Here is a 16,801-nt window from a genome sequence, read left to right on the forward strand (position 1 = left end):
AATTGCTAAAAAAAAAAAAAAAGTATTAACTAAAACAAAACCAAATTACATTCTATCAATACATAGCTAGTAACAGTCACTTTCAGGTAAACCTTAAGTACAGAATACAGACATTCTTACCTATACTTAAGGCATCAGGCCACACTGAGGATGGTGAGAACAGAGTATAGCAGTCACTGGGATATGAATCACTTTAACTGTGGGCTCTCCACCATTTATCCTTTTTCCCCTGATTACTAGTAAGGAGATTGAATCAGTAATCAAAAACTTCTCATCAAGCAAAAGTCCAAGACCAGATGACTTCAGTGGTGAATTCTAACTTTTTAAAAATTGAGGTAAAACCATATAAAACATTACATTACAGATGTACAAGGCTTCCCAGATGGCACAGTGGTAAAAAATCCTCCTGCCAACGCAGGAGATGCAGGTTTGACCCCTGGGTCAGGAAGTTTCCCCTGGAGAAGGAAATGGCAAGTCCTCCACCAATATTCTTGCCTGGAAAGTTCCATGGACAGCAAAGCCTGGCAGACTGAAGTCCATGAGTTCCCAAAGAATCAAGCACAACTGAACGACTGAGCAATTGAGCAGACACACGCACACACCCACGACAGACAGACAACATAGTAATTCAATATTTGATACTACAAAAATCTAGTTACCGTGATTACCATAAAATTACCCCCTTCACCCATTTCCCCACCTCCCATTCCTTCCCCTCTGGTAATCACTTAGTCTGTTTTAAGACATGGCCCATTTGAAAGCAATGATGTTGATGTATCCAAACCAGGCTTCTTCCTCCTCCCCATTGTGATTAATCTTTTCATAATCTTCTTATTCCTATAAAGCAAATCAGAACAGAATTTTGAAAAATGTTTAGAATAAGATAGATTATTCCATACCAAATCCTTGAAAATGATCAATAAAATAAGGACTATACTTCTGGAGTCTGAGTACCACCTAAAGGATTTTAAAATTAAAAAGATTTTATGTGGTAAACAAAAGAAAGATTGTCCACTTAATAGCAGGGCTCCTATTCTGTATACCACAATTGGTTCAGCCGCCTTTATCTTTATACCTTCCCTTTCCTCCTCACAGCTTCTCTCCAAATGCCCTCTCTGTTCACAAAGCTCTTGGTGTTCCCTGTAAAAACAAAACAGGAAAAGGAAGGGAGGAAGGAGAGAAAGACACAAACAAGCCCCCTTGATATTACTGCCTCAGCTGCTGTCTCCTCTTGCTCAGTTCAAGTAGTAGAGATCAATAGGACCTGTTCCCAGTTCTTCACATGCTCTCCTTCAACTATCACCTGACCCTCTCAACCGACTCTCAAAAAGACCGCCAGTAGTGTCCCAAATTGACATCCGCAACAGCGCTGCATTAATCATCATCTTACATGGCTGTCTTACTGCTGACCATGCCCTTCTGAAACTCTCCACTTGGCTTTCTCACTTCTCTCCCAACCTCTGCTGCACTTTTCCCGTCTTCATTGCTCACTTGCCAGCAGTAAGCTGATTCTCTTTAAGATTCTTCTGCAGTCCTTTCTAATTCCCAAAGATGTTTCTCTCTAACCCATACTTTCTGAACACTGGACACATGTCAGGCATGTACCACATATAATTTTTGGCCATCGAACTGAATTTCTATTAATACCTATCCTCTAATAAGATGGCATCCTGTTCTCTACACTCCTGCAACTCTTACATTTCTCTTTAAGTTCTTTGTAAAGTTCATAAATTACATATTTCCAGAATTACAATTATCTCTTACTTTCCAATCTAGTCTCTGTAGCAAGATTTCAGTCTACCATCCAAAAAAAAAAAATACTATAATTTCCCATCACACCAATCTTGCATCACCTCCAGCCAATTCTATTACCATAACCTGGATTTTGTATTCATGGATGACCATTGGGAATTATGTGTCTACATAAAACCTAAAGCACTGCTTGTGTGTATTCCTAATGTGTATTTTCTTGGATGGAGGATATGTCATTATTATCATTTTCTCAAAGAAGTCTTATGTCCCAAAAGTGACTGAGAGACTATGACCTGCAGGATAATATAAGAGACCTTTAATATAGATATGAAACCAGTAGTCTGCTGCTCCCCTTTACAGACTTACTCACCAATAAGCTTCAATCTATTGGCTTATTTGCAGTCCGTAAGTAGGTCATATTCTTCCACTTTCAGGTATTGATATGGGCTGTTTTCACTACCAAAATGCCCAAATTGTTAATTTCTAACTGGTGAGCTCTTCCTCAGTACATGTAATCCCTTCTAAAATTTCCCTAAGTCACTCCAATATAAGTACTACCCATATATTTTCATAGCATCTCTTAGTCATTTTCATCCTGGCATGCTAAATGGGTTTTGTCTTATTAATTTTTGTATCCCCAGCTAAATATCTGACATATGGTAAGAACTCTGATTTTTTTCTTTCTTAAAACAGATCTCTCGGACTTCCCTTGTGGTAGAGTGGATAAGAATCCAACTGCCAATGCAGGGGACGAGGAGGTTTCAATCCCTGGTCTGAGAAGATTCCGCATATCGAGAAGCAGCTAAGCCCATGCACCACAACTACGAAAGCCTGTGCCTACAGCCTATGTCCCACAACAAGAGACGCCACCACAACAAGAAGCCCATGCACTGCCACGAAGGGTAGCCTCTGCTCGATGTAACTAGAGAAAGCCCACATGCAGCAAAGATCCAGCACAACCAAAAAGCAACAACAAAAGAAGAGATCTCTCTAAAATTGAGACAGTTAAGGTCCAACTTGTCAGATACTTTGTTAAGGTTGCTAAGAAGAAGCCATATTTATCTGAGTTCTAATCTACCACTAAATTATGTTTGCTTCCTAGTTCCCTGAAAGTGAAAGTCACTCAGTCATGTACAGCTCTTTGTGACCCCATGGACTATACAGTCCATGGAATTCTCCAGGCCAGAATACTGGAGTGGGTAGCCTTTCCCTTCTCCAGGGGATCTTCTGAACCCAGGGATCAAACCCAGGTCTCCCACATTGCAGGTGGATTCTTTACCAGCTGAGCCACAAGGGAAGCCCAAGAATACTGGAGTGGGTAGCCTATCCCTCCTCTAGCGGATCTTCCCAACCCAGGAATCAAACCAGGGTCTCCTGCATTGCAGGTGAATTCTATATGGCTTTCTGCATATATGGCATATAGATTCTTATCTATATGGCACATTAATGAAACAGCATGCTTCCCCTCTGCCTTCTCCCATGAAATTTTTCAGAAACCCATCTAGCCATCTGTATGCCATACTTAAAAATATACTTAAGGGGTACCTCTTAGCACATTCAGGGCATAACAGGTTATCTTCCATGTCTGGGGGTGCAAAAGTGCAGGCAGGTAACATGAAGAGGGAGGTCATCCTCCTGGGGGTGTCAGGCACCCAGGTCTGACCTGCTTGGAATTGCAGGCGAACCCAACCTTCTGTGTCTGCCAGGAGTGGTCTGCCATGGACCACACACCACCGGACACCTAGATGGAAGAACAAGCACATATAAACTGCTGAGATCAGATAATAGCACCCCAATTCAACCCCTCAGTGAGTCCCTCTTCATTTCACTCTTATATTCTGTTGAAGCATCAACTGAATAAGAAGCATAAAAAATGTAGACCAAAAGACACCATAATCTGATTCACAAACTACATAGCACAAGGGACACTAACATTCAACTTTTGGGAAACCTTGCTTTGTGTCTAGGATTTTGCTAAGTGATTTATATGTATTAATATATTTATTCTTAACAACTTTATTAATATTTGCTTTAATTTACAGGGGAGGTAAATGAAGTTTACAGTGTTAAAAGAAAACAATTTTCCCAGAACCAAAACAAGGATATAGATATTCTAGACTCATGGTCCATTTGCCTAACCACTACACTGTACTACCTCAACCATGGAAAACAGGCAGAAAGATCTTTGTTTAAAAGTCTAAGAAACAATCTAACTGGGGGAGATGGGATATTTGAGAGACAACAGAGGAAGTCCTATTTACTGAGAGTAGATATCTAGTGTCTGAAATTTAGACAAAGGATCAATCAATGTAGGCTTAAGTAGCTATAAAATCTCCCCACAGTCTAAAACAAGAGTAGAGATTACCATGCTCTTGGATAGTAGAACTAATATTGTTTAAATGGATATACCACCCAAAGCAATCTACAGACTTAATGTGATCCCTATCAAATCACCATGAGCTTTTTCACAAAACTAGAATAAGTAATCCTAAAATTGATATGGCACCATAAGAGCCTGAATTACCAAACAACCCTGAGGAAAAAGAGCAAAGTAGGAGCATAACCCTCTCAGACTTCAGATAATACTACAAAGTACATTAATGAAAACAGCATGGTAAAACAGACATTTGGGCCAAGGGAACGAAAAAGAGAGCCCAGAAATGAACCCACACACTTGGCTCAACTAATCTTTGACAAAGGAAGCGAGAGTGTACAATGGAGAAAAGACAGTCTCTTCAGCAAATAGTGTTGGGAAAGTTACAACTACATGTAAATCAATCAAGTTAGAATACATCCTTATGCCACATACAAAAACTAACTCAAAATGGCTTAAAGATTTAAATATAAGACATGACACCATAAAAGTAGAAATTTCCATATAATCCAGCCATCCATCTACTGGGCATATATTCAGACAAAACTATAATTCAAAAACACACATGCACCCCAGTGTTCATAGCAGCACTATTTACAATAGCCAAAACATGGGGAAAAAATCTAAATGTCCATCAACAAATGGATAAAGAAGATGGAATGGAATGGAATAGAATATTGTGCTCACTCACTCAGTCATGTCCAACTCTTTGCAGCCTCATGGACTGTAGCCCACCAGGCAAGAATTTCCCAGGCAAGAATATTGGAACAGGTTGCCCTTTCCTTCAGGGAATCTTCCCGACCCAGGGATCAAGCCCAAATCTCCTGTACTGGCAAGTGGATTCTTTACCACTGCCGCATCTGGGAAGCCTCAGTGGAATATTCAGTTCAGTTCAGTAGCTCAGTCGTGTCCGACTCTTTGCAACCCCATGAATTGCAGCATGCCAGGCCTCCCTGTCCATCACCAACTCCAACTCCCGGAGTTCACTTAAACTCACGTCCATCAAGTTGGTGATGCCATCCAACCATCTCATCCTCTGTCGGCCCCTTTTCTTCCTGTCCCCAATCCCTCCCACCATCAGAGTCTTTTCCAGTGAGTAAACTCTTCACATGAGGTGGCCAAAGTATTGGAGTTTCAGCTTTAGCATCAGTCCTTCCAAAGAACACCCAGGACTAATCTCCTTTAGGATGGACTGGTTGGACCTCCTTGCAGTCCAAGGGACTCTCAAGAGTCTTCTCCAACACCACAGTTCAAACGCATCAATTCTTTGGTGCTCAGCCTTCTTCACAGTCCAACTCTCACATCCGTACATGACTACTGGAAAAACCACAGCCTTGACTAGATGGACCTTAGTCGGCAAAGTAATGTCTCTGCTTTTGAATATACTATCTAGGTTGCTCATAACTTTCCTTCCAAGGAGTAAGCGTCTTTTAATTTCATGGCTGCAATCACCATCTGCAGTGATTTTAGAGCCCCCCAAAATAAAGTCTGACACTGTTTCCACTGTTTCCCCATCTATTTCCCATGAAGTGATGGGACCAGATGCCATGGTCTTAGTTTTCTGAATGTTGAGCTTTAAGCCAACTTTTTCACTCTCCTCTTTCACTTTCATCAACAGGCTTTTTAGTTCCTCTTCACTTTCTGCCATAAGGGTGGTGTCATCTGCATATCTGAGGTTATTGATATTTCTCCCAGCAATCTTGATTCCAGCTTGTGCTTCTTCCAGCTCAGCGTTTCTCATGACGTATATAAGTTAAATAAGCAGGGTGACAATATACAGCCTTGACGTACTCCTTTTCCTATTTGGAACCAGTGTGTTGTTCCACGTCCAGTTCTAACTGTTGCTACCTGACCTGCATACAGATTTCTCAAGAGGCAGGTCAGGTGGTCTGGTATTCCCATTACTCAGCCATAAAAAAGAAAGAAAGAATGCCATTTGCAGCAGCAACATGGATGGACCTGGAGATTATCATACTAAGTAAAGTAAGTCAGAAAGAGAAAGACAAATACCATACGATATCACTTACATGTGGAATCTAAAATATGGACACAAATGAACTTATCTACAAAGTGAAAACAGATTCAGACACAGAGGATGAAGACTTGTGGATGCCAAGAGGGAAGGGTGTCGGAAGGATGGATTGTAAGTTTGAGATTAACAGATGCAAGCTATTATATATAGAATGGACACAAGGATCTATATTCAATATCCTGTGATGTCATAATGGAAAAGAATATGAAAAAGAATGTGTGTATATATATAACTGAATCTCTTTGCTATACAATATAAATTAACACAATTTTGTAAATCAACTATGACTTCAATATAATACATTTTAAAGAAATAAATTTAAAAAGAGTAAAGATACTCTGGCACAATATACATGGTGGCTAGGCACTCTCGTGTATCCCAGTAGGTGCTTGATCACTGCTGGGTGAAGAGGAACTAAAAGGGTGAGTAAGTCTGGGGTGCCATTCGCTCATATGGCACATGAATGTAAATTAGAAAGAAGTGTCATCGTTGGGGAAGCAGGTCTCCAAGACAGCTTTGTGGCTGGATACTGCTTTTGAAAATTAGTAAAAGGTGCTCATTTCTCCTCACAGAAGGAAGTACAGCTGGGGGGCTGGGGGGGTAGTCAGCAGGCCAATTTTAGCTCCCAGTCTTTTCTTTTTTTTGTCTGGGTTCTTTGTGTAGTGAACAATGCGCATCACCACACAAGTCAGTCCTGAATAACAGGATTCAGAACACCTCTGGAAATGGGGTAGAGGGAGGAAAAGAATTCAAGCCACAGAAGACAGTGACTTTGTACTAACCAGAGGTAGGTTGTTCTGGAATTGAAAACAGAAATACCAAATAGAGAAGCAGGAACTGAAGAAAGATGAAGCTAAGTTATGCTCACTCAAGATTTCTCAAGAAATATTTCAATTATTTATCGCCTACTTTTAATATGCCAAGTTGTATCTCATAAGCCTCACAGTCATTCTATGAAGTCTAAGAATTGAAATCTTCAATTTTCTAAATCAGGATACTAGGGTTTACACTGGGAAACTTGGGTTTCTGCAAGAGAAAGGGAAAGATCTCTGGCCGTGGCTGGCCTCATTATCAGATTATGCTTTCTTTCCACCTTCTGCTTGGTGATGAGAAAGTGTCCCCAACTCAATCACCTGACTCAGAGCCATTCAGGCAAAACTTGACTATCAATCAAAAGATAAGCCCTCTGTGAAGCTAACATTGCATCTGCAGCTATTTTAACCGTCACTGTAACTATCATTAGTGTCTTCTGGGACTTCCCTGGAGGTCCAGTGGTTAAGACTTCACACTTTCAATGCAGGGGGCAAAGGTTCAATCCCTGGGTGGGGATCTAAGATCCCACATGCCATGTAGTGAAACCAAAAAATAAAGCAATTTTTTAAAAAAAGAGTGCCTTCTTTCTCTGGCATGGTAACCACTGTTTAAGGTTGATCTTACCTGAGGCTTGTGGCAGAAAGGATTCAGAGGTACGAAGGGCACGTGAATTCACAGCCTTTGGTTGAACAGCCCTTGCAGCAATTCTTGACCATGCTGCCAGCATGGCTACCTGAGCTGAAGTTACCACCTCAACCATTTTAGTCCTTTCCTCACTCTCACTCATCTTCCTTTTCTGGACACTTCCCCTCTTGGTCACCATGCTGTGTTTCCTTGAACATGAGTGCATTCGGGCCTCCCGTGATGATTTAGGAATATACTGCAAATGAAATTCACAATGAGTATACAGTGAAGTGCCACTGCCCTAAGCACATGTGTGCGGGTTTTATCATTCTTCATGCATTGACCTGTGTATGTCAGTGTAGAAATGGTTTAAGAATGTCAGTCCCCTCAAAGTAGTGATTCTCAGCTGGGAGAAATTTTGTTTGCAAAACTGTGTGTAGGGGGAGGGAGGTTACTGACACATTGTGGGTAGAATCCAGGGATATTTAGCCTACTAAACATCCTAAAATGCACAGGACAACCCTTAGGAGAAAAAGAAACTAATTGGCCCCAGATGTCAATTGTCTTGAATGAGAAATCTTGCCTTCGAGGTACAAGGTATAGAGATGGTGGAAAAGAGGGAAAATTTACAGAACTTACATCACCACATTCCTCACTCACCTGATCTTTTTCAGGATAAGCATGTTCCTGGAGTCTCCGATAAACTTCTATTTTCTAAGGAAATTAAGAAGGGAAATAAAATTAAAGGGCTTTCCTGGTGGCTCAGAGGGTAAAGCGTCTGCCTGCAATGCAGGAGACCTGAGTTCAATCCCAGGATCAGGAAAATCCCCTGGAGAAGGAAATGGCAACCAACTCCAGTACTCTTGCCTGGAAAATTCCACAGATGGAGGAGCCTGGTAGGCTACAGTCCATGGGTCACAGAGTCATACATGACTTAGCAACTTCACTTCTCATAAAAATTACAAGCTGGCAGAGCTCCCACGCTTGTTCCAAGCACCAAAGATTCCCACCAGTGCACTCACCTGGCCGTCGGTACTCAGCTTAAGTTGTTGGCACCAGTACCGCAAAGTGTCTCGACTCACATTGTTAATCGGAGGCAATGTGGCTGGCAAGGGACACACTGATCTTCTAAAGCTAGAGCTTGGACAATCTTCCTCAAGCTCATTTGTTTGAGGAACAGGAACTGAGGAAAGAAGGGAACCAAAACAGCAATACATTAATCTATTTGTAAAATTGTTTTTAATTTTATGAAGTTCTCACTCCCCACAACTCAGTTTGCAAATATACATATCCAGTATTCTTTCCTCATCTTACAAATAAGGTAATAGATTCAGAATTCAAGGACTTGCCCCAGATCACACCACCATGAAAATGGCAGACCTAGGACTCATATCCACATTTTGAAATTATAAATTTTTTTATACTACATTCAGCAAACTGTATTTTTACAGCCATCACTGAGTTCTGGAATAGAACATTACATTGGATTGCTCTCCAAAATGTCCAGATGCTGGTCCACAAACTATCTGTCCTTGTAGAAATCATTCAAACCACCCCATCCAACAACAGTCTTCCATTCTGTCCACATGCCTCATTTTCCTCAACAAAGAAAAGTGACCCTGTCTCACATCACTTTGCTTAGATTTAACTTGTCACTATCTGCTCTATCTTGAAGCCCTTGTTATTTGCCCCCGCCAAATAAAATCATTCTAAAAATACTTCTTTAATGCCTCCATATGAAGTCCCAAGAACAGATACGGAGTCTACTAGACATTTTATCAGCAATTACTCACCAAGCAAAAGATTAGACGTTTTCAAAGTGATTTAGCCTCCCAAATACCATCTGATCTTATATGTGGAATCTAAAAAAGCTAAATTCAGGCACAGAGAGTATATTGGTGGTTGCCAGGAACTGAGGGCAGGGGAAATGGGGTTTCCCTGGATCAAAGGGTACAAATCTTCAGTTATAAGATGAGTAAGTTCTAGGGATCTAATGCATGTCAATGTAACTATAGTTAACACAATAATGTATTCTTAAAAATTAAGCGAGTGAGTCTTAAAATGTTCTCGCCATGATGAAAGGAGTTAACTGCGAGATGATGAATATGTTCTTATTTTGTCATCATTTCTTAATTTCTTATTATTGTTCTTAATCTTATTTGGTCATCATTTTGCAGTAGACACATACATCAATCATCACATTATATACCTTAAAATTACACAGTGTTTTCTGTGTCAATTATATATAACAAAAAACTCAGAAAAAAATGATCTGGTCTCCGTAAGAGGTATGTAAAAAGTGTATTCACCAAAATGAAAGAAGACTGGGCTTCGTGGGTTGGGAGTTTGAGCTCATATCTAGTTGCCGCATAAGATCACACTCTATTCAAAGCACTCCACTGACTATTTTTTTGTCTTTTTCAAAGTAAGATGATAAGGGTGCTTAGAGAATGAGAACTATGAGAGTTTGAGAAATCTCTTACCACAGGTTATCAAGGTGAGAATTAAGCTGGGTGTCACATAGCTAAATGTCAGGGGAACTAACTTTTCCTGGGCTTCCCAGAGTTGGAGGGGCCACAAACTGAGCTAACCCTGTGGTCTTAATACCTTGATCATTTGTATTCAGTGCCTCCTCTTTGCCTTCTGAAGTTGAGGAAACACCTGGTTCCACTTGATGGTCTTCAATAATTTCCTCATTAACTGGATACAGTGTAAGAATCACATTTTCTTCATCTAATGGCCCTTCAAAGAAATTCTGGAAAAGGAAGTGTCAATTACTGTTCTCATTTAATGCTGTACACTAAGATGTTTAACTTCATGGAGCAACTAATGAATAAGAAACTGAGAAGCCAGCAGTTGGATAGAAAGACTGAGATTCCCTGAATTTGATATTGATTAGTAGATCCTTTATTGTGAAGTGTGAAAGTGAAAGTTGCTCAGGCATTTCCAACTCCTTTCGACCCCATGGACTATACGGTCCATGGAAATCTCCAGGCCAGAATACTGGAGTGGGTTGCCATTCCCTTCTCCAGGGGATCTTCCCAACCCAGGGATTGAACCCAGGTCTCCTGAATTGCAGGTGGATTCTTTACCATCTGAGCCACCAGAGAAGCCCCTAGTAGACCCTTTATTAGATAAGAAAGCCAATGAGGAAATGAGAAAAAGTAGATTTACACCAACTCAATGACATGAGTTTGAGTAAGCTCCGGGAGTTGGTAATGGACAGGGAAGCCTGGCGTGCTGCAGTCCGTGGGGTCGCAAAAAGTTGGACACGACTGAGCAACTGAACTGACCGATAAGAAGAAATTAAAGCATAGATCTTGGGTTTGGGGAAACCATTTCCCTCATAGCCTGTCTCTTCATCAGCTAAAACATATTTTCTTTTTATCTCCTAAATCTATGTGGAAGGTGTTTCTGCCTTCTCATCTGCTATTGTGTGATTCAAGTAAGCATCAACTCTCACTGGCAGGAGCAAATTGTCTTCTGTTTTTCCAGAATCCATCTATGCCCCTTCCTACAAACTGCTCTCCTGCTTATTTAAAATACTTTAGTTGGGAGGGAGTCTCAAACATGGAGGGGTTATATATAAACATCTAATCTGATATTCTTGCCTGGAGAATCCCTGAACAAAGTAGCCTAGCGGGCTACAGTCCGTGGGGTCACAGAGTAGGACACAACTGAGTACTAACACTTTCACACTTTTGCTTTTCATAGCTGATTCACTGTATAGCAGCAGAATCTAACACAACATTGCAAATCAATTATATTCCAATTTTTAAGAGTAAATAATAATTTAATTATTAAAATAATAATTAAAAAAATAAAATATTTCCGTTAAAGACAAAATTCCCTCATGCAACCTGTAAATTCTTGAACAGCAGGGCCCCTGCCTTCCTTTCCAGTTTAAGACCCCTGAGCTTTCCGAGCTTCAGCCATAGCAACCTTGTTTAAGCCCCAGGACCTGAGGGAAGCAAATGTATCTGTTTTACTCTCCACAGCAAACACAGGGTACACAGTGGACACTCAGTGTTCTTTCAACAATTTCATGAATGAAAGATAAAGTGGATAGGTAGAAAGGAACTGATATTTATGGGTTTTGTACAGTATGCATGCACTGTGCTAGGAGCTGTCTATAGTTCTCACTTAATCCTATAACACACTTATAGTAATTTACTGGTTTTCATATTTTACAAATTAGGCAACTGAAAGTGTTACTTGCTCAGTCATATCCTACTCTTTGTGACTCTATAGACTGGGAGAAGGCAATGGCACCCCACTCCAGTACTCTTGCCTGGAAAATCCCATGGATGGGGGAGCCTGGTGGGCTGCCGTCTACGGGGTCGCACAGAGTCAGACACGACTAAAGCGACTTAGCAGCAGACTCAATCGGTAAGAATTCTCCAGGCAAGAATACTGCAGGGGGTTGTTGCCATGCCCTCCTCCAGGGGATGTTCCCCACCCAGAACCGGGACCTCCTGCGTTGCAGGCACTCTTTATTGTCTGAGCCACCAGGGAAGTAACTGAGGCTCAGAAATTAAATGCCGTAGAGTCACATATGCTTAAGTTTCTTAACTTTTCCTCTCAATCCAAGGGCAAATAAACTCCATTCCAGCTCAATTGTAATACACTCTTTTCTGAACAGCTAGATGCATCTGCATTTGACAGCCTTTCCCTCTGTTTGTTCAGTCATCAATTGTGTCTGACTTTTTGCGACCCCGTGGACTGCAACACACCAGGCTTCCCTCCCCATTTAAATCTTTTCAAAAATTTCCCCTTGCTTTCACACCTCAGCTTGCAACTAGGGATTTTGCATTTGTACGCCACTTTTTCAAAGTACTCTGGGACATATTTTACTGGTCAGCTCAAAAATACAAATTGGCATTATTGGGGGAAGTATCATTCCAGTCAAGAGGTAAACAGTTTTATAACTTGCCCATAAATTCTATACTTAATATTGGCCAATTCTATCCTTCAACCCACATTGTGGTCCCCATGTGTGTATGTGTGTGTGTGTGTCCCAGTTGTGTCTGACTCTATGTGACCACGTGGACTGTAGCCCACCAGGCTTTTCTGTCCATGGAATTCTCCAGGCAAAAATACTGAAGTGGGTAGCTATTCCCTTCTCCAAGTGGTTCCTGTGAATGAAACCTGCTCAGTTTATATTCTAATCTAGTTAAAGACTCGGAGAAGGCAATGACACCCCACTCCAGTACTCTTGCTTGGAAAATCTCACGGACAGAGGAGCCTGGTGGGCTACAGTCCATGGGGTCGCTAAGAGTTGGACACGACTGAAAGACTTCACTCTCACTTTTCAGTTTCACGCATTGGAGAAGGAAATGGCAACCCACTCCAGTGTTCTTGCCTGGAAAATCCCAGGGACGAGGGAGCCTGGTGGGCTGCCGTCTATGGGGTCACACAGAGTCGTACACGACTGAAGTGACTTAGCAGCAACAGTAGCAGTTAAAGACTATCCAAGCAAAGTCAGGAAACCTGTTTTGTAGCAGGGCCATTGGGAATGGATTGCTTCTTATCCCTGAAGGGAAGAAACCACTAGTCAATTCACTGCTTGAAGCATATTACCTGTTTCACTCTTTTCACTGCAGCCGGCCATTTCTTTACCATTTTATCTTGCCCAACTACAACATGTTTTTCTGTGAAAAAATTATCTTACTTAGAACTAGAAAGAGAAATATTTAATTTCTCTCTCCCTTTTACTTTCACCCAAGCTGTATACCACAACCACATGAAAGAAAATAATTCACTTGCAAAGAGGAGATTCTCAGATTTCTCACATCCAGAAATTAAGACTTGTGGCAAGAGAGAAATAGAAGTGAGCTCTAGAAAAGCTTTAAAAAGTGAATCTGTGGGAAAATGAATGAAATTGAAACCAAACTTACCTTCCCGTAATTTGAGTATGCCATTTCAAGTAATGCTCAGAGAAAGGCAGAGCCACAGTGTTCAATCTCTGCAGTTTAATCCTCTGAACCAGAGGGTTTCTAGTCCAGTTTCTCTTTCCTTTTGTAAGCAAATGTCCCCTACTTCCTCTTTCCCAGAAGAGCTGTATTCCTCCCTCCTCTTTCCACCCTCCCTTGTTATCTGTCAGTATGATAATTTCATCAGCTTTATACACACTCTTGTCTATTAGGTGAGAGTTAAGTTACTGGGCAATTAATAATCACTCCTGATCTTTTTAAAAATTTTTGGGTTTTATTCCTTTAAGATGAGACTCAGAAAATAAAAAATGCCAAACAGTTGCTAAGTTACAAACAAACGAACAATATTTGTAAATAATATTGATGATAGATTGAAGGATGTTTTGTGGAAGGAATAGAAAAGTTCAAAGGTATTTTGTAACTGATTTATGGCTGAGGGTGTGTTACTCGCTGGGAGATTAGATTTAGATTGTAGTGTTTGGATAACAGGATCACTCCAAGATCTAGCTCTAAACACAGATTTTAAACCCACAGTAATGGTGAGCTGAGTAGAAGGGAAAGGTTAAGCTATTCAGAATAAGAACAGCAGGAGACAAAACACCAAGGCAGGAGATCTGCCAGCAAAAGCAGAAGGAACTGCACAACTGCAGCTCTTGGGAACTGCTAGAGGATAATGCTGGGGGCAGGAGGCGACTAGAGATGAGGCCGGGGAAGTCATAGATGTGTTCATAGGCCATTATAATGAGTCAGAGCTTCTAAAGGAAAATCTTCACAAACAATAAGGCAGCCCTGGCATCCACTGGTCTCATAACAGGCTTTCTCTGCCCAGAGGCCATCTGTCTCAGGACCCAGGGAGCCCGGGTAACTTTCAGTCAGTTCAGTCACTCAGTCACGTCCAACTCGTTGCGACCCCATGAACCGCAGCACACCAGGCCTCCCTGTCCATCACCAACTCCCACAGTTTTCCCAAACTCATGTCCATTGAGTCGGTGATGCCATCTAACCATCTCATCCTCTGCCGGCCCCTTCTCCGCTTGCCTTCAATCTTTCCCAACATCAAGGTCTTTTCAAATGAGTCAGCTCTTTGCATCAGGTGGCCAAAATACTAGAGTTTCAACTTCACCATTGGTCCTTCCAATAAACACCCAGGATCAATCTCCTTTAGGATGGACTGTTTGGATCTCCTTGCAGCCCAAGGGACTCTCAAGAGTCTTCTCCAACACCACAGTTCAAAAGCATCAATGCTTCGGCACTCAGCCCTCTTTAGAGTCCAACTCTCACATCCATACATGACTACTGGAAAAATCATAGCCTTGACTAGGTGGACCTTTGTTGACAAAGTAATGTCTCTGCTTTTTAATATACTGTCTAGGTTAGTCATAACTTTCCTTCCAAGGAGTAAGCGTCTTTTAATTTCATGGCTGCAGTCACCATCTGCAGTGATTTTGGAGCCCCCAAAATAAAGTCAGCCACTGTTTCCACCCATCTATTTCCCATGAAGTGATGGGACCAGATGCCATGGTCTTAGTTTTCTGAATGTTGAGCTTGAATCCAACTTTATCACTCTCCTCTTTCACTTTCATCAAGAGGCTCTTTAGTTCTTCTTCACTTTCTGCCATAAGGGAGGTGTCATCTGCATATCTGACAGGTAACTTTAACTTAGTACTATAAAGTATTCAAAGTACAAGGATTCTGCCTCAATTTGATTAAGAACTGGGGGGTACAGAGGTAAAGAATCCACCTGCCAATGCAGGACATTTGGGTTCAATCTGTGAGTGGGGAAGATCCCCTGGAGGAGGAAATGGCAACCCACTCCATTATTCTTGCCTGGAGAATCCCATGGACAGTGGAGCCTGGCAGGCTACAGTCCATAGGGTTAAAAAGAATCGGACATGACTGAGCACAGACAAATGCATGGTTGGAAAAATAAACTATGAAACTCCAGCCAGACCCTCAAAATCAAATCCTTGAGCACACGACAAGATCCAGAAACCTGTGCTTCAACAAGCCTTCAGGGTAGTTCTTCCTGCACCTAAAATCTATAAACATTGGCTAGATCAGGGTGTGACCAAATGGCTTTGGATTAAGCAGACAATGCTTGGAATCCTGGCTCCTCCCTTTCAGGGTGGAAACTGAATTGGCCCATAGAGATTCAGTCAAGAAAACACTTCATTTCCCCACTAGGGTGTGGTCCCACCTGACAGGCTTTTTCTGGATGATTTAGAAGAGAGTTATCTGGTAGCCAGTACAGAATGAGTGCAGTGCCTTAGGTTAAGTTAGGACTTTGAGTGGAAAGACTATTCATTACTGTATTTCTTAGCATTTATTACAATGTAATTATCTTATTTATTTTCTTGGGCTTTTTTTCTCTTGCTTTTTGAAAACAGTACATTATAGGAAAGTTCAAGCATATAAAAACGGACAGTAATATCTTCAGTCCTCACGGATCAGTCGTCAAGCTTTGACGACGACTGACCCTAGCTAAACTGATTCAGGCTTCCTTATTAGGTCAGATGGTAGAGAATCTGCCTACAGTGCAGGAGACCCTAGTTCGGATCCCTGGGATTCCCAGGAAAATTCCCCTGGAGAAGGAAATGGCAACCCACTAGAATATTCTTAACTGAGGAATCCCATGGACAGAGGAGCCTGGCGGGCTACAGTCCATAGAGTGTTAGTTGCTCAGTCATGTCCAACTCTGCGACTCCACAGACTGTAGCCCGCCAGGCTTCTCTGTCCTTGGGATTCTCCAGGCAAGAATACTGGAGTAGATTGCCATTCCCTTCTGCAGGGCATTTTCCCAACCTAGGGATCAAACCCAGGTCTCCTGCATTACAAGCAGATTCTTTGCCGTCTGGGCTACAGGAAAGAGAATTGGACACAATTGATACAATTTAGCATGCACGCAGTCTGATTTAATCTAAACTGCCACCTATTCTGGAGAAGGCGATGGCACCCCACTCCGGTACTCTTGCCTGGAAAATCCCATGGACAGAGGGATTTTCCTACCAGGAACGGAGGAGCCTGGTAGGCTGCAGTCCATGGGGTCCCGAAGAGTCGGACACGACTGAGTGATTTCACTTTCACTCTTCACTTTCATGCATTGGAGAAGGAAATGGCAACCCACTCCAGTGTTCTTGCCTGGAGAATCTCAGGGACGTGGGAGCCTGGTGGGCTGCTGTCTATGGGGTCGCACAGAATCAGACGCGACAGCAGCAGCAGCAGCCACCTATTCTCCCTCCCTTGGATTATTTTGAAGGAAATACCAGACTTCAT

General features: G+C 41.8%; 1 protein-coding gene across 1 annotated transcript; it reads right to left on the reverse strand.

Annotated features, from left to right (window-relative positions):
* Positions 1-728: 728 nt before the first annotated feature.
* On the reverse strand, positions 729-13,516 carry DPPA2 (developmental pluripotency associated 2). Its single transcript, XM_068985816.1, has 7 exons — positions 13,493-13,516; positions 10,203-10,350; positions 8,618-8,778; positions 8,256-8,309; positions 7,596-7,851; positions 3,298-3,493; positions 729-837 (listed from the first exon to the last, which is right to left on the reverse strand). The coding sequence occupies exons 1-7, from the start codon at positions 13,514-13,516 to the stop codon at positions 729-731; spliced, it is 948 nt and encodes a 315-aa protein (XP_068841917.1).
* Positions 13,517-16,801: the final 3,285 nt, after the last annotated feature.

The sequence above is a fragment of the Capricornis sumatraensis genome, chromosome 1 (assembly GCF_032405125.1).
Source record: "Capricornis sumatraensis isolate serow.1 chromosome 1, serow.2, whole genome shotgun sequence".
Classification (NCBI taxonomy): domain Eukaryota; kingdom Metazoa; phylum Chordata; class Mammalia; order Artiodactyla; family Bovidae; genus Capricornis; species Capricornis sumatraensis.

What these genes read in the sequence shown, in the direction of transcription:
- DPPA2 (XM_068985816.1), bottom strand. Translation starts at nt 13,516, where the DNA reads ATGGCATACTCAAATTACGGGAAG. An exon ending in CATACTCAAATTACGGGAAG is followed by an intron (nt 10,351 to 13,492) that starts GTAAGTTTGGTT and finishes TTCCTTTTCCAG; the next exon opens with AATTTCTTTGAAGGGCCATT. An exon ending in CTTATCCTGAAAAAGATCAG is followed by an intron (nt 7,852 to 8,255) that starts GTGAGTGAGGAA and finishes TTTCATTTGCAG; the next exon opens with TATATTCCTAAATCATCACG.